The sequence below is a fragment of the Dendrobates tinctorius genome, unplaced genomic scaffold (assembly GCF_039654945.1).
Source record: "Dendrobates tinctorius isolate UK_male_01 unplaced genomic scaffold, ASM3965494v1 ptg000164l, whole genome shotgun sequence".
NCBI classification, from domain to species: domain Eukaryota; kingdom Metazoa; phylum Chordata; class Amphibia; order Anura; family Dendrobatidae; genus Dendrobates; species Dendrobates tinctorius.
Window position 1 is genome coordinate 11,384,486 of NW_027361831.1, and position 22,654 is coordinate 11,407,139.

General features: G+C 46.3%; 2 protein-coding genes across 2 annotated transcripts in view; both read right to left on the reverse strand.

Moving 5' to 3' along the window:
* Positions 1–22,654, reverse strand: part of LOC141053041 (uncharacterized) — a 73,617-nt gene that overhangs the window by 4,820 nt on the left and 46,143 nt on the right. The gene's annotated exons all lie outside the window — the stretch shown is intronic.
* Positions 30–16,063, reverse strand: LOC141053039 (uncharacterized). The gene is made up of 8 exons (XM_073550371.1): positions 15,995–16,063; positions 11,384–11,533; positions 11,075–11,254; positions 10,860–10,983; positions 10,679–10,776; positions 10,390–10,480; positions 2,105–2,176; positions 30–143 (listed from the first exon to the last, which is right to left on the reverse strand). Exons 1-7 carry the CDS (start codon positions 16,019–16,021, stop codon positions 2,154–2,156), a joined length of 693 nt encoding a protein of 230 aa, XP_073406472.1. The 5' UTR covers positions 16,022–16,063; the 3' UTR covers positions 30–143; positions 2,105–2,153.

Below are 22,654 nucleotides of genomic sequence, written 5' to 3' on the forward strand. Positions count from 1 at the left end.
ATGATCAGATGATACATTTTTTCTGTGATGGGCTATATTTGGAATTATGGCATGCTCTTCACATGTATCTTGAGGGATACCACAATCCTCTGCTTTACAATCTAAAGATATCCTTTGTACCTCTGAGCTCATAGGACAATCATCTGCAAAGAATAAAATTAATTTTTATTATTTTTCATTACCAAAATTTACACTGATATTTTATAACATTTTTATCTAAAATATCTATGTAAAATAAAATGCAAGAGAGTACAGTTTGTTTGAGGCTGAGAGAGTACATCTTAGTGAGGAGGAGCTGGTGATCAACTGTGTCAATTGCTGCAAGGAGACCCAGGAGAAGGAGTAGTGACCATTTAGATATAAATTACTGCCAAACTGAAAGGATTTATAATCTTATTACATAAGACCTTTTTGCATTTATCGATACACTTGGGTCCCTGCCTGCAGTACCAGTCATGCTCTGGCTAGCACTGTCCGTGGCTGCTGTAGTAGTATCAGATGCTGATGAAGATGAAACCTGATTGATGTTCAAGGAGAAGCGGTAAACTTTGTTATACAAACTTCTGCAATCTGGTGAGATTGTCCTCTTCAATATAAAGATCTGAAGAAAACCCACTGCCTCTCTCCCAAAAAATGTTGCCGTATTTTGTTGCATTGTTTTGTTTTTTTTTAAAGTTGAATCTATCATCCAACTTGGGTTGGATGGATAAAAATATTATCAAATTTTAATTAATTATTGGTTATCCGTTTGAAAAAATAACAGCTGAGCAGTTGTTCTTTTTATTGCTGATATTTATTATGACAGCCCGAGGTGAGCAGATCTTTTGAAGTTCGAATTTGACAATCCTGGAAAGCTTGTAATTACAAACTCACTGACCATAAGAGCATTTACTTTACAGGCGAGAGAGACAGAACTACAGTGACCATAACAATTTACACTCTACAAGAGTTTGCATGTTCTCCCCATGTTGCGTGGGTTTCCCCCAGGTACTGCAGTTTCCTCTCACACTTCATAAACATCCTGATAGGGAATTTAGATTGTGAGCCCCAATGGGGACAGTGAGGACAATGTCTGTTAAGTTGTGGAAATAATGGGGTCTGAATACTTTCTGTACCCATTGTACATATATATTGTAGAGGGTTGTACTCACTCAGCTGCTCTTGAGGTAGGCATAGGAGGAGGTTTTCATGCAAAGTCCAGGCTAGTTTATTTGCCATATACAGTATATTCGTGTATAAGTTGAGTTTTTCAGCCTTTTTTTGTGCTGAAAACGTTCTCCTCAACTTATACACAAGTCATTGTCCCAGAAAGCTGGCGGGGGGGGGCAGGAGCCGGCGGCTGTGGCTAAAGCCTGTGCTGCTGCTGTAATAGCGCACAGTGAGAGCTGTAGCCACCAGCTTCCAGCACACAGACATCATACTCAACTACCTGCGCGCCCTGGGTGCTGGCACTGCATCTTGTTCTGTCCGCCGGCGCCTGCAGCTCTTCCTGCCGAGCGGTCACGTGGCCCCGCCCATTAAGGTAATGAATATGCACTGCTCTCCACTCCCATAGGCGTATATTCAATACCTTAATGAGCGGGGCCACGTGATCGCTCGGCAGGAAGAGCTGCAGGTGCCGGCGGCTAAAACAAGATCGAGTGCCAGCACCCAGGGTGCGCAGGTGGGTGAGTAGGATGTTTCTTTTTTTTTTTTCAGTAGGAAACATGCAAACAGGGATAGAGGATAAGGAGCCATGCATACAGGGATGGGACGGGGGAGGTATGCATTCCAGCACAGGGACGGGGGAGCCATGCATACAGGGACGGGGAGGCATGCATGCAATGACAGGAATGGGGGGAGGCATGCATACAATGATAGGGTTGGGGGAGCCATACATACAGGGACAGGAAGGGGGAGGCATGCATACCAGGAAAGGACGGGGAGCGATGCATATAGGGAAGGGGAGGCATGCATGCAATGACAGGGATGGGGTAAGCATGCATACAATAACAGGGATAGGGGGAGGCATGCAAACAATGACAGGGACAGGGGAGCCATGCATACCAGGACAGGGATTAGGGGACAATGCATGCCTGGCTTATACTTGCATCAATAAGCTTACCCAGTTTTCCATGGCAAAAGTAGGTGCCTCAGCTGATACTCGGGTCGGGTTATACTCGAGTATATACGGTAACTTCATAAACCGCCCCAGGTGGCAAAACAAAACAGAGCCTTGTCAGGCACAAAGTAAAAAAAACTGCTTCAGTACCTGTAGCAACACACACTGAAGGTGAACACAAACTGCAAGTAAATATTCCACATAGCACTGTGGTTCCGCCCGCTCAGGTAAGTGTCTTTAGCAACACACACTGGAGGTCTCCACACCTCCAGCCCCAGACACTGAATGAGAGACTCGACCTCCATTTTATCTGCAAAACCACACCCCTGGGGTTGGGATATGTGAGCGGTCATTTCCACCCATCTCTTATGACCGCTCGTAAAACCCGGCCCTGGTATGGCCAAATAACTCTCAGCACTATATGTGCTGGAGCATACTTCCGAGCTCACATCACTGCAGCTAACAGCCGCAATGACACATATCTCCCCTCAAGGACTCGTCCGGTGGCCATCTTACAATATACACACACATACACAGTTGTGCTCAAAAGTTTAAATACCCCAGCAAAATTTTTGTTTTCTTGGCCTTTTTTCAGAGACTATGACTGATAACACCAAAACTTTTTCTCCACTCATGGTTAGTGGTTGGGTGAAGCCATTTATTGTCACACCACTGTTTTCGCTTTTTAAATCATAAATTAATTACATACCCTGGTGATTTTGACCTGATAACATGCACAGAAGTTGACACAAATGGGTTTGAATGGCTACTAAAGTTAAATCCTCACCTGTGACCTGTTTGCTTGTAATCAGTGTTTGTGTATAAAAGCGAAATGAGTTTCTGGGATCCAGACAAACTCTTGCATCTTTCATCCAGCCAGTGACATTTCTGGATTGTTTAATCAAAAATTATACGTTAAACCGCACCTCATATAGCCAGAGTCCTACAGGACACTAAGTAAGACGCACGTCACATCTAGGGAGTTCATCCCGGATAAAAGTCCATACCAAATTGTAGAAATGACAGCGCCTCAAACGTTGGTGAAAAAGAATTCACATTTTATTCTGCCTCCTGTGGCAACGTTTCGATCCAAAGATCCATCTTTGGATCGAATCGTTGCCACAGGAGGCAGAATAAAATGTGAATTCTTTTTCACCAATGTTTGAGGCGCTGTCTTTTCTACTATTTGGTTTCTGGATTGTTTGTCATGAGGAAAGCAAAAGAATTGTCAATGGATCTACGGGAAAAGGTAGTTGAACTGTATAAAACAGGAAAGAGATACAAGAACATATCCAAGAAATTGATAATGCCAGTCTGCATCGCTTAAAGTGTGATTAACAAATGGAAAATCGGGAGCTTTATAAAAGCAAAACCATGGTAAGGTAGACTAACAAAAATGTTGTCAACAACTGCCAGGAAAATTGTTCGGGATGCAAAGAAAAACCCACAAATAACATCAGCTGAAATACTGGACTCTCTGAAAACTAGCGGTGTGGCTGTTTCAAGATGCACAATAAGGAGGCACTTGAAGAAAAATGGGCTCCATGGTCGAGTCGCCAGAAGAAAGCAAATTGCACAAAGTATCTCGCCTATAAGACACAAAACAGCATAGAGACATGCCTCAAAACTTCTGGAACAAGGTAATTTGGAGTGATGAGACCAAAATTGAACTTTTTGGCCACAACCATAAACGTTACACTTGGAGAGAGGTCAACAAGGTCTATGATGAAAGGCACATCATTCCTACTGTAAAGTGGTGGATCACTGATGTTTTGGGGATGTGTGAGCTACAAAGACACAGGAAACTAAAGGCCCCGTCACACTAAGCGACTCACCAGCGATCCCGACACCGATATGAAGGTGTCAGGATCGCTGGTAAGTCGCTATGTGATCGCTGGTGAGCTGTCACACAGACAGCTTCACCAGCGATCAGCACAGCGATGCCGAGCGCCCGGCATCGCTGGCTATCGCTGTAGAAAATAGTATCAAAATAAAAAATATAGTTATTCTCACCTTCCGACGTCCCGTTCAGCCCTCCCGCCTCTCTCCACGCTCCGGTCCCAGTGATCCTTTGCGAGAATGACCGCGAGATGTCACGGTCTCGAGGGATAACAAAGTCTCGCGGTCATTCATGCAAAGGATCACTGGGACCGGAGCGTGGAGAGAGGCAGGATGGCTGAACGGGACATCGGAAGGTGAGAATAACTATATTTTTATTTTTTTTTATTATTTTTTACTCCTGATCGCTGGTCTCCCGCTGTCACACACAGCGATGCGTGCTGGCCAGCGGGAGACCAGCGACCAAAGAAATGTCCAGAGGTTTCTTGCAGCGATCAGCGATACCGGCAGGGGGGCCGCTCGCTGATCGCTGTCACACAGCGATCTCGCTGGTGAGATCGCTGTTACGTCACAAAAGTTGTGACTCAGCAGCGATCTCGCTACCGAGATTGCTTAGTGAGACGGGGCCTTTAGTCAAAATTGAAGGAAAGATGAATGCAGCACATTATCAGCAAATATTGGAGCCAAATTTGCACTCATAAGCCCAGAAGCTGTGCATGGGATGTACTTGGACATTCCAACATGACAACGATCCAAAACACAAGGCCAAGTCAACCTGTTATTGGCTACAGCAGAACAAAGTGAAGCTTCTGGTGTGGCCATCTCAGTCTCCTGACCTCAATATCAATGAGCCACTCTGGGGAGATCTCAAGCGTGCAGTTCATGCTAAACAATCCAGGAATTTACAGGAACTGGAGGCTTTTTTGCCAAAAAGAGTGGGCAGCTTTACCATCTGAGAAAATAGAGAACCTCATCCACAACTACCACAAAAGACTTCAAGCTGTCAGTCATTGATGTTAGAGGGGGCAAAACACTGTATTGAGAAATGGGGTATGTAAACTTTTGATCAGTCATGTGAATGTTTTGGGTTGTCATTATGATTTACAAAGAGAAACACAGTAGTTTGACAATAAATAGCTTCACCCAACCACTATGAGTGGAGAAAAAGTTTTGGTGTTATCATTCATATTCTCTGAGAAATGGCCAAGAAAGGAAAAATTCTGCCGGGATATGTAAACTTTAGAGCACAACTGAATATATTATATATATATATATATATATATATATATATATATATATATTTTTTTTTTTTTTTTTTCTTTTTTTTTTTTTTTTTTCCTTGTTGTCCTTTATCATTCTCGGGTCCTCTACCAGAGGCCTGGGAGTTTGAGGGTACTGAGCAGGATCTAAGTTATTTCCAACATTACGCTTTTCTGGACAGAGAGTTTACATGTTGCTCCTGGGATCTTTTGTTGCCATTTTCCCAACCTAGTGGTCACTGCTCCAAGTGCACCTATCATCACTGCTTTCACTATTGCCTTTACCTTCCACATCTTCTCCAGTTCTCCTTTGAGGCCCTGGTATTTCTCCAGCTTCTCATATTCCTTCTTTCTGATGTTGCTGTCACTCCGCACTGCCACATCTATTAGCATTGCCATCTTCTGATCCTTGTCTGCTATCACAATCTCTCGTTGGTTATCCAACACCTGATTATCCATCTGAATATTGAAGTTCCACAGGATTTTAGCCCTTTCATTCTCCACCACTTTTTCTGGGGTCTCCCAACTGATCTTAGGGGGACTTAGCCCATATGCTGTGCAGATTTTCCTGTATACAATTCCCGCTACTTGGTTGTGGTGTTCGCTGTTCCTGCTTGCATTTTGTATCCCACTATGTGCTGGACGGTTTCTGAGGTTTCTTTGCATAGTCTGCATCTTGGGTCTTGTCTTGTTTGGCAGATTCCTGTTTCTTTGGATCTGATGCTTAGTGCTTGCCCTTGTGCCTCTGCTCTGTGCTATCTCAGAGTCCAGCTTTCTCCAGCCATTGGTAGGATTTCTCCATGTCAGCCACCTCCATTACCTGTCGATGGTACATCCCATGCAGTGGCTTGTCTTGCCATGGCACTTCATGTTCCTGTTCTTCCTTCCAGATTTATTGTTGCTGCCTTAGGCTTTCTCTCAGCATCTCATCTTTTGGTGCCATTTTTCTGATGTATTCCTGGATACTCCTTGTTTCATCCATGATGGTGGCTTGGATGCTTATCAAGCCTCGACCACCCTCCTTTCTGTTGGTATACAATCTTTGGGTGCTAAACTTAGGGTGGAGACCTCCATGCATTGTGAGGAGCTTTTATGTCTTTACATCTGCAGCTTCCACCTCTTCTTAGGGCCAGCACACTATGCCAGCAGGGTATCTGATAACTGGCAGGGCATAGGTATTGATGGCGCAGATTTTCTTCTTTCCATTGAGCTGGCTCTTCAGGACCTGTTTTACCCTTTGATAGCATTTGATGTTGCTGCTTTCCTAGCCTCCTCATCATGGCTACCGTATCCCTGTGGGATGCCGAGGTACTTGTAGCATGTCTGTAAATCTGCTATGCGCCCTGCTGGTAATTCCACTCCATGAGTCTTGACTACCTTGCCTCCGTTTATTATCAACCGGCCCCACTTCTCTAGTTCGCAGGACATCCCAATGTCTTTGTTGAAGATCCTTGTCAGGTGGATCAGTGAATTGATGTCTCGTTTTTTTTCGCATACAGCTTGATGTTATCCATGTAGAGGAGGTGGCTGATGGTGCTTCCACTCTTGAACTTGTTCCCATAGCCAGACTCTGCAATTATTTGATTGAGGGGGTTCAATCCTATGCAAAACAGCAGTGGGGGTCAGTGCATTACCTTGGTATATGCCGCATTTGATGGTCACTTGTGCTAGTTGTCTTGTGTTGACTTCCAATATTATTCTCCATAGCCCCATTGAGTTTCTGAGGAAGGTTATTAATTTCCTGTTGTCATTGTAGAGAGCCAAGCATTCACAGATCCATGTGTGTGACTTTAAGTCATAGGCTTTCCTGCAGTCAATCCAGGCTGTGCTGAGATTGGTCTTTCTGGACCTTGAGTATTGAGCGACTGCTCTATCTACTAGAACTTGATGCCTTTCTGAGCTGGATTCATGTACTGGTTCATATAGTTCTGTAGCTTAGTGGCTAAGATGCCTGACAGGAGTTTCCATGTTGTTGTAAGGCAGGTTATTGGGCAGTAGTTGGATGGAACTGTTCCTTTGTGAGGATCCTTCATGATCAGCACTGTTCTTCCTTGTGTTAGTCAAGCTGGGTGGTGGCCTGCTTCTAGCAGTTGGTTCACCTGCCTTGCCATGCGTTCCATGCCATGTACCACTGCTAATTTCTTTAGTCAGTTGGTATGGATTATGTCAGGACCAGGTGCTGTCCAGTTCTTCATGTTCTTGACCTGCTGTTGGATGTCTGCTTCTGTAATGGTGACTGGTTCTTGCTCAAGGTGGTATCAGATCTTGCAGCCACATAGCACTGGTGTTGTGTGTTTTCTCCTTCTCCCATATGTTCCTCCAGGATTGTTCAGTCTCTGCTATTGGTGGAGTTGCTGCAGTTGTGCTGTTACTCTGTAGTAGGGAGTACATCTTGGATGGTTCTTTGGAGAACAGGGAATTTATCTTCGTGGCCTCAGCTTCTCTAGTGTATCTCCCTAGTCTTGCAGCTAGTGCTGTGAGTCTTTGTTTAGCAGTCTATAGGACTTCAGTTGGAGTCAGACCTTTGTACTTGTTCAGCTTGGTCTAATTCTTGATCTTTACATCCTTCTGTATTTCTGTTATTTGGCTGACTTCCCTTCCCTTGATCTTTGTCTCCAGTTTTCTTTTCCAAGGGGGGCACATACTTCTGTTGTTCTTGCTGGTTGTATAGCCAAGCATTTCCATGATTGCTGAGGCAGTAGCATAGATCAGTTTATTAGTTTAAGTTAGGCCAGGGTCACACTTGCGAGTGTGATGCGAGAAACTCGTGCAAGTCTCTCACATCAACACCCGGCGGCTGCCAGCACTCAGGACTGGAGTGTGCGGCTGCATAGAAATACATGCAGCCGCGCACTCTGGTCCCAAGTACCCGCGGAAGTGCCGGGTATTGATGCGAGAGACTGGCACGAGTTTCTTGCAAGTGTGACCCTGGCCTTATGGTGGTGGTAGGTATTGATGCAAATGCTCTATTGGCATCTACTAGCATACTGTCTGGTGGTGTTTATTTGCTGAGTCTTGAGCAGTCGATCTCTGGTATTGATGGCATTTAGTTTATCTAAGATCTTCTGTTTCAGAAGAGCTGCAGTGCTCTCTAGTTGCAGGTTTGCATCAGGATCTTTAGGGGGTTGTACATGCTGTTCTTCCAGGTCTTCATGTAGGGTGAAGCTGTAGTTATCCATCTCAAGTTGTGATAGTAGCTTTCTCTTAATGACATTGAAACATTGAGTGACTAGTTGTTGCTTTGTCAGTGGACATGCAGGTCATGTATCCATCCAGAGTTTCCTCATACGCTTCATATATCCTAATAGAATGTTTGTTTGGGGGCGCTAGTACCAATGGAGGAGTGCCTGCCGCAAGACAGAACAACACACCACAACGTTGTAAAAATGAGTAATAAACATAAATGTGTGTCTGCGCTGGGATAACCTCAATATATCACACTGAATTACCCCTAAGTTAAAATATATAAAATATAATATGAATGGTAGAACTACAAAGTTATGTGAAAATGTAAAAATATAAATATGTAAGAGAGGCGTTTGAGGATAAGAATTATGGAACAAGAAGCAATAAAATAAGAAGGACCCATTGGAGATTTACCTCAGATGCAACCAGTACAGGATATGAAGACTTGCATTGAAGGAGGATATTTCCTCTGATGTAGCATACTGAGCTCTTCTTGAGGACAAGACAGGTTTAAATTTCCAACAGGCAGGCAGCTGCTAGAGCTCTGTCCCAGCCTGCTTTATATATCCGCTCACATTTGGTCTGCTGTTATAGTAGCATTTCATCAGATCCAAGTTCTCTTGTCTTGTCTATGTATGGATTGTTCCAGTAGCCCATTTATCATCAGATTGTTCTGATTCCTCAACATCTGATGCGGACCTTGTTATTCTGGCATGACTTTGATCATGACACTTATGTTTTTTTAATTGAGGTAGGCATTATAGTGTTAGTAATTACACTAGAATAGTCCAATAAATAAGAATCTGGCACTTCCTAGAGACATATAATAGGGAGAATTCCGGACTTACATAATAATATTAGCCGAAAAAAATGAAGAGATCCAGAAAAATATAATAAAATCACATATTTATTAATAACACACAAATACAAAATAAAGAAAATGCCCAGTAGGAGGCGCTCAAACTCCCTAACTTGTATAGTAAATATGAAGCATATATAGGTAATGAAGTCAAATATGCAAAGCATATAAAAAATTATAATAAACTCCAGCAAATTACATCAAGCGCTTAGTTCCATAGTATCTCTGCCTGATCAGAGCGGCGCATGCGCTGTCGGACACCGCCGTATGAACGTCACTTCCGGTGACGCGCTCACTGAGACGTCAGGCAGAAAGCCCATGACACACAGTATAGAGCGCTCCCGGAAATGAACGGCGATGACAGAACTGCGCAAGCGCACGATCAGTGCAGAGATGATGACTAAGCGCTTGATGTAATTTGCTCCGTGATTGGACAATGGCACTATTTAAACACCGCCCGCCCGTCACTGGGACACGCCCCCGGAAGAAGCTTATTGCGAAACGCGCGTTGGGGTGGAGGAGGCTGCAGCGCTCACCGCTACCTTTATCTACAGCATTTAGGTAATATCACCTTTTGGCTCATTCATCCTCATTTGGTTCACTGGGCTATTTGTTATAATTTGCAGGGGTATAGGGACTTAGGCTTAGATGTCATGTTCTCTGTTGTACCTTATTTACTTTGTACACACCTTTATTGATATGGGAATTTATACTCATTAGTTACTTTGCGGTTGCACTTTATTCACTTAACAGATTGGTCTTACTTTCTGAGGATGTTTGGAGTTTATTATAATTTTTTATATGCTTTGCATATTTGACTTCATTACCTATATATGCTTCATATTTACTATACAAGTTAGGGCGTTTGAGCGCCTCCTACTGGGCATTTTCTTTATTTTGTATTTGTGTGTTATTAATAAATATGTGATTTTATTATATTTTTCTGGATCTCTTCATTTTTTTCGGCTAATATTATACTATAGTGTTAGTAGTCTTGCCCAAGGACCACTACTGGTATATTATTTCCAACAAGGCAGAGCCAGGCTTTGAACCCCAGTCTCCCACGTTGGTGGTTGTGCACTTTAACAACTATGCTCCATGAGATGAATTTGTGATTTTTCTATAATTTAGTGGTTACTACTCACCTGGGTAGTCATATGTTGGAATCTCCTCTTTACACCACTCGTCACCCCTCACATATGTCTCTGTAGTATTAATATGGGTCAGATCTTCACCCTGAAACAAATATAGTAAAAGTCACAGACAGATGGAGACATCACATCTATGATCAGCTCTAATCCTGCCATCTCCACCGTTCTCATTACACAAGTATAAAACATAAAATATTGGTGGATAAAACAAGACTGAGCACATGACCCTCACAGCCGTCTACACATCATAGGGGAGATCTCATGACACCTTCTCTCCATCTACCTGATGATCCTGAGGAACACTGGGTTCTTCTTGTTTACAGTCCTGTGGAAGAAGAGGACGGGGACATCTCTTTGATGTTTTCCTCTTACTGGATACATCTGGAGGAAACACATACAGGGACTGAATTCATTCTTTACACACAGATAATTATAGGCCGTGAGTATTTAGTCCTGTCTATTACCTGGTGATCTGAGGATCTGGGGAACCTCCATCATGACGTCCTTGTACAGATCTTTGTGTCCTTCTAAATACTCCCACTCCTCCATGGAGAAATAGACGGTGACATCCTGACACCTTATAGGAACCTGACACATACAATGATACCATCATCCAACAATCCATTCATAGCATAACTAGCATTACTGTATAATGTCCCAGCAATCCCAGCAGTGTCACCTCTCCAGTCAGCAGCTCAATCATCTTGTAGGTGAGTTCTAAGATCTTCTCTTCATTGATGTCCTTACGTTTCAGGAAGTGAGGTGGAGACCCCGTGATTGGGCTCAGTGGTCTTCCCCATCCCTCAGACACAGGGTCCTGACAGCGCTCACTAGAGGTCTTCTTCACTACTGCGTAATCCTGGTTATAGAGAGACACATTAATAAATCTCACTACAGACATTTCCAGAGTCCTCACCTCTCCAGTTCTGTCCATCTGTTATTCCCATAGATAAGAATGATGTAATGTGACGTCATCAGAATCTCTCACCTCTCCAGTCAGTTGGAAGAGGATCTCTAGGGTGAGGTGTAATATATTCTCTGCCATCTTGTCACTGTTCCTTTCCATAATTGATTGGTCAGTCAGGAAAATTTTCTTCAATAGAAGATCTCCACTGAGAGGATCCGATATTGTAGGGACCTGAATTGGAAGATTTAACATCGTAAAGATCCCATGTGATAATACAATTATTGGAGATGGGGTACATGGTAGGGATTAGGGTTATGGCTTTATGCTTTTTAGCACATATATAAATTCTGCAGCATATAACATACTGTAATATATTCATATAGAAATCTAATAAAAGATTACCTGGAACTCACAAACCGATGACGTACCCAGCTGTTCCGGATACAGTGGGACAGTCCTGATTTTGTGACTCTGTCCCAGCCGGGATCTACTTGTCCTGCACTGCATTGAGAAGTAGCCACCACGTCCCTTCTGCCTATAGGCCAGGCCCCCTTCAGCTTCTGACTGCTTTCTCTCTGTCTCCCTTTTCTACTTATGAACCTCACACCTGAGCAGTCATCCTGCAGAGCATGCGCTGCATTCACCACTTTTAACAAAGTAACATAGTTAGCAAGGACGAAAAAAGACATTAGTCCATCCAGTTCAGCCTTCCGTCAGAATAAATCACCAGATCTACGTTCTTCTAAAGAACCTAACAATAACTGTAAGATACAATATTGTTGCGCTCCAGGAAGACATCCAGGCCTCTCTTGAACCCTTCGACTGAGTTCGCCATCACCACCTCCTCAGGCAAGGAATTCCAGATTCTCACTGCCCTAACAGTAAAGTATTCTCTTGCATGTTGTAAAAACCTTCTCTCCTTCAGACGCAGAGAATGCCCCCTTTTGGCCGTCACCTTCCTTGGTATAAACAGATCCTCGGAGAGATATTTGTATTGTTCCCTTATATACTTATACATACTTATACATGGTTATTAGATCGCCCCTCAGTCGTCTTTTTTCTAGACTAAATAATCCTATTTTTTCTAATCTCTCTGGGCATGGTAGTTCCCCCATCCCCTTTATTAATCTTGTTGCCCTCCTTTGTACTCGCTCTAGTTCCATTATATCCTTCCTGAGCAGTGGTGCCCAAAAGAAGATGAACACTCTGGTTCCCCCTCAGAGAAAGGGTAGGGCTTGTCCGGGATTCGAACCCGGGACCTCTCGCACCGAATAAGCAAGAATCATACCCCTAGACCAATGAGACAGCGACATATCATTTTCAACAGGGCAGAGCTGGGAATTTAACCCCAGCCTCCCATGTTGGTGGTGGTGCACAGTTATAACAGCCACCTAAGTAATTATAGTGTTAGGAGCCTTAGCCTTAGCCTTTTTCACAGGGCAGAGCAGGGATTTGAACCCCAGTTTCCCATGTCACCATTACCATGTCCACAACTAAAGTCTCCCCTGCCAACAGCAACTGCTACATTACCTGTTCCTGATCTGACTGTAGAAGCAGATCTCTACCAAGAATAGCTTTTATATGAACATTGGATCCTTTGTCATTGATGCCCACCACTCTCTTCCTTTGATTACATCAGCTCCTTGTCAGGCCAGTCTTGTTCACCACACAATTATCATCCCTGACTCAGTGTGTCAGAAATGTAATTAAGCTCCATTCCTCTCCTTGGTGAGTGCTGTGTGACTGCACCAGAGGAGACAAGTGATGATAAACCTGTGTCTGCTCCTCAAGGTCCCCGTGGGCCTGCAGTAGACACAGGGACTGAGAGCAAGCAGGACATAGCACATGGGTAGTGCTAGTTTTTACTTTGTCAGTGATATGGAGAGATTAGAAGCATCAGCTGCTTCTTCTATTAGACCATATGATCACTTGTTCTCCTACCTGGTAGAGTTGCTGGGTCCTGGCACACCCAGTTCATCTCTGATACTAACTTCTCCCGGAAATTGTGGTTCCTAGGGAGACTCAAGTACAGGGTGCAGTGGGAAATGTGCAAAACCACCGATGATGTTTTCATGTGTGTTCTGGTGATAAATCCTGTGGAAATGTGTTTGTGTGGGTATTTTTTTCCCATGATTTTGATTCAGTTTATTACGGCGCTTAGAAATAAGTTTATAGCGCCCCCAAGAGTCATAATTTCTCTGGGAAGAAAATGTATAGAAAGAACACCGTGAGCACAACTCAAGATGGTGCTAAGGTTAGGTTCCCAAACCGTTAAAGCAACAAATATAAACCTAGCACTCAACTTAAAGGTATTTGCAAGGCGGTTTATTGTAGTACACGAAAAAAAGATGTTTCGGTCAATGTGACCTTCTTCAGTTATGAGAATAATCTCTCTCGGGTAATGAGCTTGTCAGTATATAGGAGAGGGGCAAACGTGCCTCCAGATGCGGCTACCGGTGTATTCAGGAGAAATTGTACAACAAATTTTGAGTTTAATTTTCTCTTTTTACACTTGTGAAAATAAAAAAAAAAAGTTGGTTCTGAAGAAAAATATTTGTGAAAAAAAGTTAAACGTTCATTTTTTTCCTTCCATGTTGGGTCAGTTCCCGTGAAGCACGTAAAGGGTTAGTAAACTTCTTGAATGTGGTTTTGAGCACCTAGAGGGGATCAGTTTTAAGAATGGTGTCACTTTGGGGTATTTTCTGTCATATAGACCCCTCAAAGTGATTTCAAATGTGAGATGGTCCGTAAAATGAGAAATCGCTGGTCAACTTCTAACCCTTATAACTTCCTAACAAAAAAAATTGTTTCCAAATTTGTGCTGATGTAAAGTAAACATGTGGGAAATGTTATTTAGTAAGCATTTCGTGTGACATATCGCTCTGATTTAAGAGCATAAAAATTGAAAGCTTGAACATTTTTTGCCATATTTCCTTTTTTTTCCATAAAAAAAACACAAGTCATATCTTATAAATTTTACCACTAACATGAAGTACAATATGTCACGAAAAAACATTCTCAGAATCAGCGGGATCCGTTAAAGCATTTCAGAGTTGTAAGCACATAAGGTGGTCAGAATTGTAATACTTGGCTCTCTGTCACTAAGGGGTTGTCCAGGCTTGAGGTGGAACTCTGCAGTGACTCTATGTGACTGGAGATTTTTGAATCCTTACATCACCCGCACTGCATGTTGTGGAGATTCTCCAGTACTAGGAGGTCATGTGACCACCAGTAAGCAATTTTCATATTTTCGACCACAATCCAACTAGATGTGTCTGGTCTCACTCAATACACTGGCATTGTAGTTTTTTCTTAGGGGCTAAAAATTTACATGCAGGTAGCTGATAGCTATTAGGGATGTGGCCTAAAAAGTGCCATAGCTCACTCTGCGTGCCGCAAACTTTATTGCCTTTCCCCTTTCTTAACAGTTGTGAGGTACAGAGACGTCATATAGTGAAGCTACTGAAAGATGTTCTGGAGGCTCCGGCTGTGAATGAACAAAGACTAAATCCACAGGTGCCAGCTAGAGGCACACAGATGACACACAGGACACACAGATGACGTAGCCCCAGCCCTGGGTGATCAAAAGCTGCTCTGGGGAAGCCAGAATGTTAGAGATTCGCGGCCTCCCGCCCAGCCGCCACTGATCTAGGCCCTGGACCGGAGTCCTGTGAGTCTACTCACTCATCTCTAGTCCCAACTGTCCCGGATCCAGCGGCCAGTCCCGGATTTGGGTCTACGCCCTGCAGTCTCGGGCGTCTGCTGAATGTCCCTCACTGCCAGCACCCCTCTGACAACTCCTCCTGTCAGGGGAGAAAGGAATGGTACATGGGTGTGGATTGGGGCCAGGGGTACGCACGCTGCATAAGTTGGGAAGTCTGCCTCTAGATCGTCATCAATATCACCTCGGTTGGGGTCTGACCGATCAGCTGATATCTGCTCCCGCAGTTCAGATGTAAGCAACATATGGAGAGGATTACAGGAGTGCCCTCCATTGTTTAGTGGCTGCTGCCAAATACTGCAGGCTATTTCCCATTTGCTTGAAAAAAAATAGCAAACAATGCAAAAAAGGAAAAATAATAAAGACATGAATGAGCAGCTACTGCAAACTACAACTGGTCCAGCAACAATCAAGCAGCACATACAACTACATCAGAGAAGGAAGAGACTGCTTAGTACAGAAGGGGTTACTGCCCCTGTTCCCAGTAATGGAGGGGTTACTGCTCCCTGCGCCCAGTAATGGAGGGGTTACTGCTCCCTGCGCCCAGTAATGGAGGGGTTACTGCCCCCTGTGCAGCCCAGTAATGGAGGGGTTACTGCCCCCTGTGCAGCCCAGTAATGGAGGGGTTACTGCCCCCTGTGCAGCCCAGTAATGGAGGGGTTACTGCCCCCTGTGCAGCCCAGTAATGGAGGGGTTACTGCCCCCTGTGCAGCCCAGTAATGGAGGGGTTACCGCCCCCTGTGCAGCCCAGTAATGGAGGGGTTACCGCCCCCTGTGCAGCCCAGTAATGGAGGGGTTACCACCCCCTGTGCAGCCCAGTAATGGAGGGGTTACTGCCAAATGTGCAGCCCAGTAATGGAGGGGTTACTGCCCCCTGTGCCCAGTAATGAAGGGGTTACTGCCCCCTGTGCCCAGTAATGAAGGGGTTACTGCCCCCCTGTGCCCAGTAATGGGGAATCTCCAGCACCTACCTCCACCTGCAGAGCCGCACTCCACATATATGGCTGCTCTGTGCGCACAGGACCTGGGATGAGGTCACAGTCATGTGATTGGGGAGGAGTATATTAGTGATGGGAAGTTCGGCTCTTTTTGGCGATCCGGCTCATTCGGCTCCGCTCACCATAAGGAGCCGGCTCTTTTGGCTCTTTTTTTAATATTAATCCGTTTTCCCCAGTCCTCGTTCCAGGTCTTTGCCTGTGAAGTGAGGGCCTCATTATACCCCTGTATAAGGATCTAGTGACGCAGTGTAGACTGTTATTCAGCATTGCTGCTTCCTCAGATTGTCAGCTCTTGTGATCAGGCCCCGGCTCCTCGCTCCGCTCTCTCCTGTACAGTGAGGCCTCATTATACACCTGTATAAGGATCTAGTGACGCAGTGTAGACTGTTATTCGGCATTGCTGCTTCCTCAGATTGTCAGCTCTTGTGATCAGGCCCCGGCTCCTCGCTCCGCTCTCTCCTGTACAGTGAGGCCTCATTATACACCTGTATAAGGATCTAGTGACGCAGTGTAGACTGTTATTCAGCATTGCTGTTTCCTCAGATTGTCAGCTCTTGTGATCAGGCCCCTGTTCCTCGCCCCGGTCTCTCCTGTACAGTGAGGCCTCATTATACCCCTGTATAAGGATCTAGTGACGCAGTGTAGACTGTTATTCGGCATTGCTGTTTCCTCAGATTGTCAGCTCTTGTGATCAGGCCCCGGCTCCTCGCTCCGCTCTCTCCTGTACAGTGAGGCCTCATTATACACCTGTATAAGGATCTAGTGACGCAGTGTAGACTGTTATTCAGCATTGCTGCTTCCTCAGATTGTCAGCTCTTGTGATCAGGCCCCTCCTCCTCGCTCCGGTCTCTCCTGTACAGTGAGGCCTCATTATACACCTGTATAAGGATCTAGTGACGCAGTGTAGACTGTTATTCAGCATTGCTGTTTCCTCAGATTGTCAGCTCTTGTGATCAGGCCCCTGCTCCTCGCTCCAGTCTCTCCTGTACAGTGAGGCCTCATTATACCCCTGTATAAGGATCTAGTGACGCAGTGTAGACTGTTATTCAGCATTGCTGTTTCCTCAGATTGACAGCTCTTGTGATCAGGCCCCGGCTCCTCGCTCCGCTCTCTCCTGTACAGTGAGGCCTCATTATACACCTGTATAAGGATCTAGTGACGCAGTGTAGACTGTTATTCAGCATTGCTGCTTCCTCAGATTGTCAGCTCTTGTGATCAGGCCCCTCCTCCTCGCTCCGGTCTCTCCTGTACAGTGAGGCCTCATTATACACCTGTATAAGGATCTAGTGACGCAGTGTAGACTGTTATTCAGCATTGCTGTTTCCTCAGATTGTCAGCTCTTGTGATCAGGCCCCTGCTCCTCGCTCCAGTCTCTCCTGTACAGTGAGGCCTCATTATACCCCTGTATAAGGATCTAGTGACGCAGTGTAGACTGTTATTCAGCATTGCTGTTTCCTCAGATTGTCAGCTCTTGTGATCAGGCCCCTGTTCCTCGCTCCGGTCTCTCCTGTACAGTGAGGCCTCATTATACCCCTGTATAAGGATCTAGTGACGCAGTGTAGACTGTTATTCAGCATTGCTGTTTCCTCAGATTGTCAGCTCTTGTGATCAGGCCCCTGCTCCTCTCTCCGGTCTCTCCTGTACAGTGAGGCCTCATTATACACCTGTATAAGGATCTAGTGACGCAGTGTAGACTGTTATTCAGCATTGCTGCTTCCTCAGATTGACAGCTCTTGTGATCAGGCCCCGGCTCCTCGCTCCGCTCTCTCCTGTACAGGGAGGCCTCATTATACACCTGTATAAGGATCTAGTGACGCAGTGTAGACTGTTATTCAGCATTGCTGCTTCCTCAGATTGTCAGCTCTTGTGATCAGCCCCGGCTCCTCGCTCCGGTCTCTCCTGTACAGTGAGGCCTCATTATACCCCTGTATAAGGATCTAGTGACGCAGTGTAGACTGTTATTCAGCATTGCTGTTTCCTCAGATTGTCAGCTCTTGTGATCAGGCCCCTCCTCCTCGCTCCGGTCTCTCCTGTACAGTGAGGCCTCATTATACACCTGTATAAGGATCTAGTGACGCAGTGTAGACTGTTATTCAGCATTGCTGTTTCCTCAGATTGTCAGCTCTTGTGATCAGGCCCCTGCTCCTCGCTCCAGTCTCTCCTGTACAGTGAGGCCTCATTATACACCTGTATAAGGATCTAGTGATGCAGTGTAGACTGCTATTCAGCATTGCTGCTTCCTCAGATTGTCAGCTCTTGTGATCAGGCCCCTGTTCCTCGCTCCGGTCTCTCCTGTACAGTGAGGCCTCATTATACCCCTGTATAAGGATCTAGTGACGCAGTGTAGACTGTTATTCAGCATTGCTGTTTCCTCAGATTGTCAGCTCTTGTGATCAGGCCCCTGCTCCTCGCTCCGGTCTCTCCTGTACAGTGAGGCCTCATTATACCCCTGTATAAGGATCTAGTGACGCAGTGTAGACTGTTATTCAGCATTGCTGCTTCCTCAGATTGTCAGCTCTTGTGATCAGGCTCCTGCTCCTCGCTCCGGTCTCTCCTGTACAGTGAGGCCTCATTATACACCTGTATAAGGATCTAGTGACGCAGTGTAGACTGTTATTCAGCATTGCTGTTTCCTCAGATTGTCAGCTCTTGTGATCAGGCCCCTGCTCCTCGCTCCGGTCTCTCCTGTACAGTGAGGCCTCATTATACACCTGTATAAGGATCTAGTGACGCAGTGTAGACTGTTATTCAGCATTGCTGCTTCCTCAGATTGACAGCTCTTGTGATCAGGCCCCGGCTCCTCGCTCCGCTCTCTCCTGTACAGGGAGGCCTCATTATACACCTGTATAAGGATCTAGTGACGCAGTGTAGACTGTTATTCAGCATTGCTGCTTCCTCAGATTGACAGCTCTTGTGATCAGGCCCCGGCTCCTCGCTCCGGTCTCTCCTGTACAGTGAGACCTCATTATACACCTGTATAAGGATCTAGTGACGCAGTGTAGACTGTTATTCAGCATTGCTGTTTCCTCAGATTGTCAGCTCTTGTGATCAGGCTCCTGCTCCTCGCTCCGGTCTCTCCTGTACAGTGAGGCCTCATTATACCCCTTGTGGTGTAGTTACCACTGTGTCGGCTAGGGGGCGCTGTGTGGGTGTCCCAGGATGGGTGTACAGGCACATTCAGTGTGGTAACAGGAGCAGGGTCCTAAATGACCATTGTGGGTCTCAAGGTGGGTGGCCTTGGGATGCAGGCTCCAGGGTGTATTGATCAGCAGAGGTACTGCTGATCTTTCTGTTACACTGTGTCAGGGAAGCCTGTGTGTCTATACAACCTTTGGTGATGTCATAGCCATGTGATCCCCTTTGGGTGTGGTTACAGGGCTATGTAATTGAGGTGTTTGGCACATGTGAGAGTGTGGAGGGAGTCTGTCAGAGTGTGGACAGACTTCCCTGTGTCCAGGGGGGACACTACAGAGAGGGGCCTGTGTGCGAAGGAAGGAGAAGCCTTCCTGGGTCTGCGGCTGCAGATAGAGCGCTGCTCTGGACATTGCCCTGAGCTGGGTATATTAGTGTATATGGGGAGGACTACACCTCCCAGCATGTGCTGAGACTCTCAGTCCGAGTCTGAAGCCACGGACATTTCTGTTCCTTTGCCTGAAGTGAAGGTTACATTTCAGTGTTATGCTGTCTCTGGTTTATGGAGTAATAAACCTGGTGAAATTTTAAAGGAACGTGCCTCATGTTTGTCTCCCGCTGCACCTAAGCGAGTCACATCCCTACAATTGGTGGAGAATGCGGGCAGCGACTCCCAGAAGCACGTGTGGCAGTGCTGGCGATTCTGAGCCAGGAGAGCAGACGGTCTGACAACCGTGAGTAATACTGACCGAGGTCAGAGAAAGTGACTGTATTAATATTTGTGGGATACCTCTGAGGAGAAGAGGCATCCGAGAACCTGTGTGGCCGACACAGGTAACAGACAGGAGTCTGTGTTGCACTGACCTGGGTCAGTGGTAAAGACTGTGTTCCTGGAGGGGTCAGTGAGCAAGGTCCTGGAGGGTCAGTGTTGGGAGGTTCTGGGAGAGGAATCGGATCCCTGGAACACGTGATATGACCTTGGACCTGGTGAGGCGTGTGTTGGGCAGTCTCAGGCGGAGACGGATGTCCTGAAGAGCACCCGCTGAGCCCCTGGACCTGGTGAGGCTGGTGTGTTGGGAGACCCTGGGAGGAGGGTCGGCTCCCTGAATAGCACCCGGTGTGCCCTGTGTGTTGGACGGTCTCAGGCGGAGACGGTACGTCCTGAGTGGCACACGAACAGGACATGTGAGAGACTGTGCATGTGTTTTTTTTTTTTCTTTTTTTTTTCTTTTCCTCTGCAAAACCTGAAGGTGCTTGCTGTGGCTCAGTGGGGTCACGAAGGTCTCGCAGCACAAGGACCTGGTGTTTTCTTTAAGGGATCTGCCCTGGGAGCATTGGTAGCAGACGCTGTCTGTCTACACCATCCTGCTGCAGCTTTATGGCATGTGACTAAGCGGATACAGTAGTTGTGGCTTTACACAACTATTAAGGGTGAGTACCCTGTATTATTGCTGCATAACCCATTATACCTACACTGGTAAGGCCCTATGGGCGCACTTTTGTGGCTTTTTTATCTTTGAGGGTGACAAGCGGCTTCCAGTAACCCGGCGGGGTTACGAAGGTGACAAGCGGCTTCCGGTGGATCGGCGGGTCCACGAAGATGGCGCAGCAGGAGCTGCAGTGACACCAGCCGCTGTGTATGTGTGTGAACAGCAGCCGGAGGTGCCGGTGATCAGTGACAGCAGGAGCTGTGGTGGTGCCAGCAAGGACTTGTCTGGTATCGTGAGAGACAAACTGTGTGGTGTGAACTGTGGCCTAAGAGGTTCTGCAGGACGGACATGGGGAAATCCCAAAAGGGAGTGGTAACCCAAAAGGGGGCGGTGACCCAAAAGGGAGTGGTAACCCAAAAAGGGGTGGAGTCCAAAAAGGGGGCGGTGACCCAAATTGGAGTGGTAACCCAAAAAGGGGTGGAGTCCCAAAAGGGGGCGGTGACCCAAATTGGAGTGGTAACCCAAAAAGGGGTGGAGTTCCAAAAGGGGGCGGTGACCAAAATTGGGGTGGCAACCCAAAGCGGGGTGGTGGTCCAGAAAGGGGCCAAGTGTGAAGAAGTGACAGCACTGGGTGTCTCAGTAGGTATGTCTGGAGTACCGCAGTGTATGTGCAGGTCTTTTTCAGAATGTGGAATATCCTTTCCGGGTAGTAATGACGGGCCACAGATGTGTACAGTGATGCTGCACCGGGAAGGAGCCTTTGGTCGGCTGGACTCAGAGAGTCAGGTGACTCTGACAGGAACTCCTCTCGTTTTCTCTCTGACCGAGAAAAACGTCAGGGTTCACTGTAAACACGGGGTCACGGTGAACTACGCAGTAGACACAGTAGTGTTTGAGGGGACCAAAGGTGGTGAGTGCCAAGGTAGAGGGATACCACGGGACTTAGTCTATACCTGGGAGAGGGGCCGGGACTTTCTTTTGTTTGATGACGTTTGGTCTGACGATGGAGATGCTTCGACTGTGGGACAAGCAGACACTGAGACAGTGACGGCTCCTGACATGGACAGGTCAGAGGTAGAACTGACCAGAGGAAGAAGTACATCTGCCCAACTGACGGACCTGAGGTCTCGTGATAAGACAGATGGTGGGCTGGGAGATGAGACTACTGGACTAGACACATTGGTGCTGGACGGTAACTGGAGGGTTCACTCGACTGGTGTGACTGACCCAGTGGTACCCTTTGATGATATAATTAAAGAGGTAGTGGTGAGACACGTGCTGGCCAAACGAGAACAAGATCATGAGATACAGCTGATAAAGGAGACTGTAACAGAACATGTCGAACGGGAAAGAGTCCTAAGGCAAGCAGCTGAGCACAGAGTGGATGAGCTGGAGAAGGAAGTCTCTGAGCTCAGAGGTCACCTGTCAGCATGTAAAACCATGAACAAGACCCTGTTGGAAGATATGGAGGTGCTCAGAGAGGCCCAAGAGAAGCATCAACAGGAGATTCTCAGGAGAGAGGATCAGCGTCGCTACCTGGCAGAGGAGCGAGATAAAGTTCTGCAAGAACTCAGTGGAGTAGTAAAAGGTCTTCTGCAGAAGAAGTGGATGGGTGAAGACGTACAGCGGCCGTGCCCGACTGATAGCAAGGCAGAACTGCCAAAGCCCATCTTGGAAAAGGGTCCTGAAGACTGTAAATCTCAGGAAGATGGTGAACCAAGAGCTGCACAAGACAGTCACCCGGTCTTGGCAGATACCTTGAGGGAAGTGTCCGTGGGGAACCCAGAGCCATCTGTCCAGGATGAGAGCAAGTTCATGACCTTCAAGTGCATGATGGAGGTACCCGAAGACGTGCGAGAAGCGTGTGCCAGCGAAGGTGTGCATGAGACCTTTAAAAAGGCAGTAAAGGCCTATAGTGTGAGCTGGGCACCAGAAACAGACCAGTTGGTGATACTGGCAGAAACGGAAGACACAGAGAGAAGGGTGGCTATCCTGAAGGAGATGCACCTACAATGTCTCCGCACGAAACAGATGCTCGTGAAGCGTAATTGGAAAGCCGCTCGACGTCTGG

Excerpts from the sequence above, each read along its gene's own strand:
- LOC141053039 (XM_073550371.1), bottom strand. The coding sequence starts at position 16,021 with ATGTGGAGTGCGGCTCTGCAGGTGGAG. Across the intron at positions 11,255-11,383 it reads TCTTCCAACTGACTGGAGAG|GATTACGCAGTAGTGAAGAA; the intron begins GTGAGAGATTCT and ends CTCTATAACCAG. Across the intron at positions 2,177-10,389 it reads TCCAACATATGACTACCCAG|TTACCGTATATACTCGAGTA; the intron begins GTGAGTAGTAAC and ends CGGTTTATGAAG.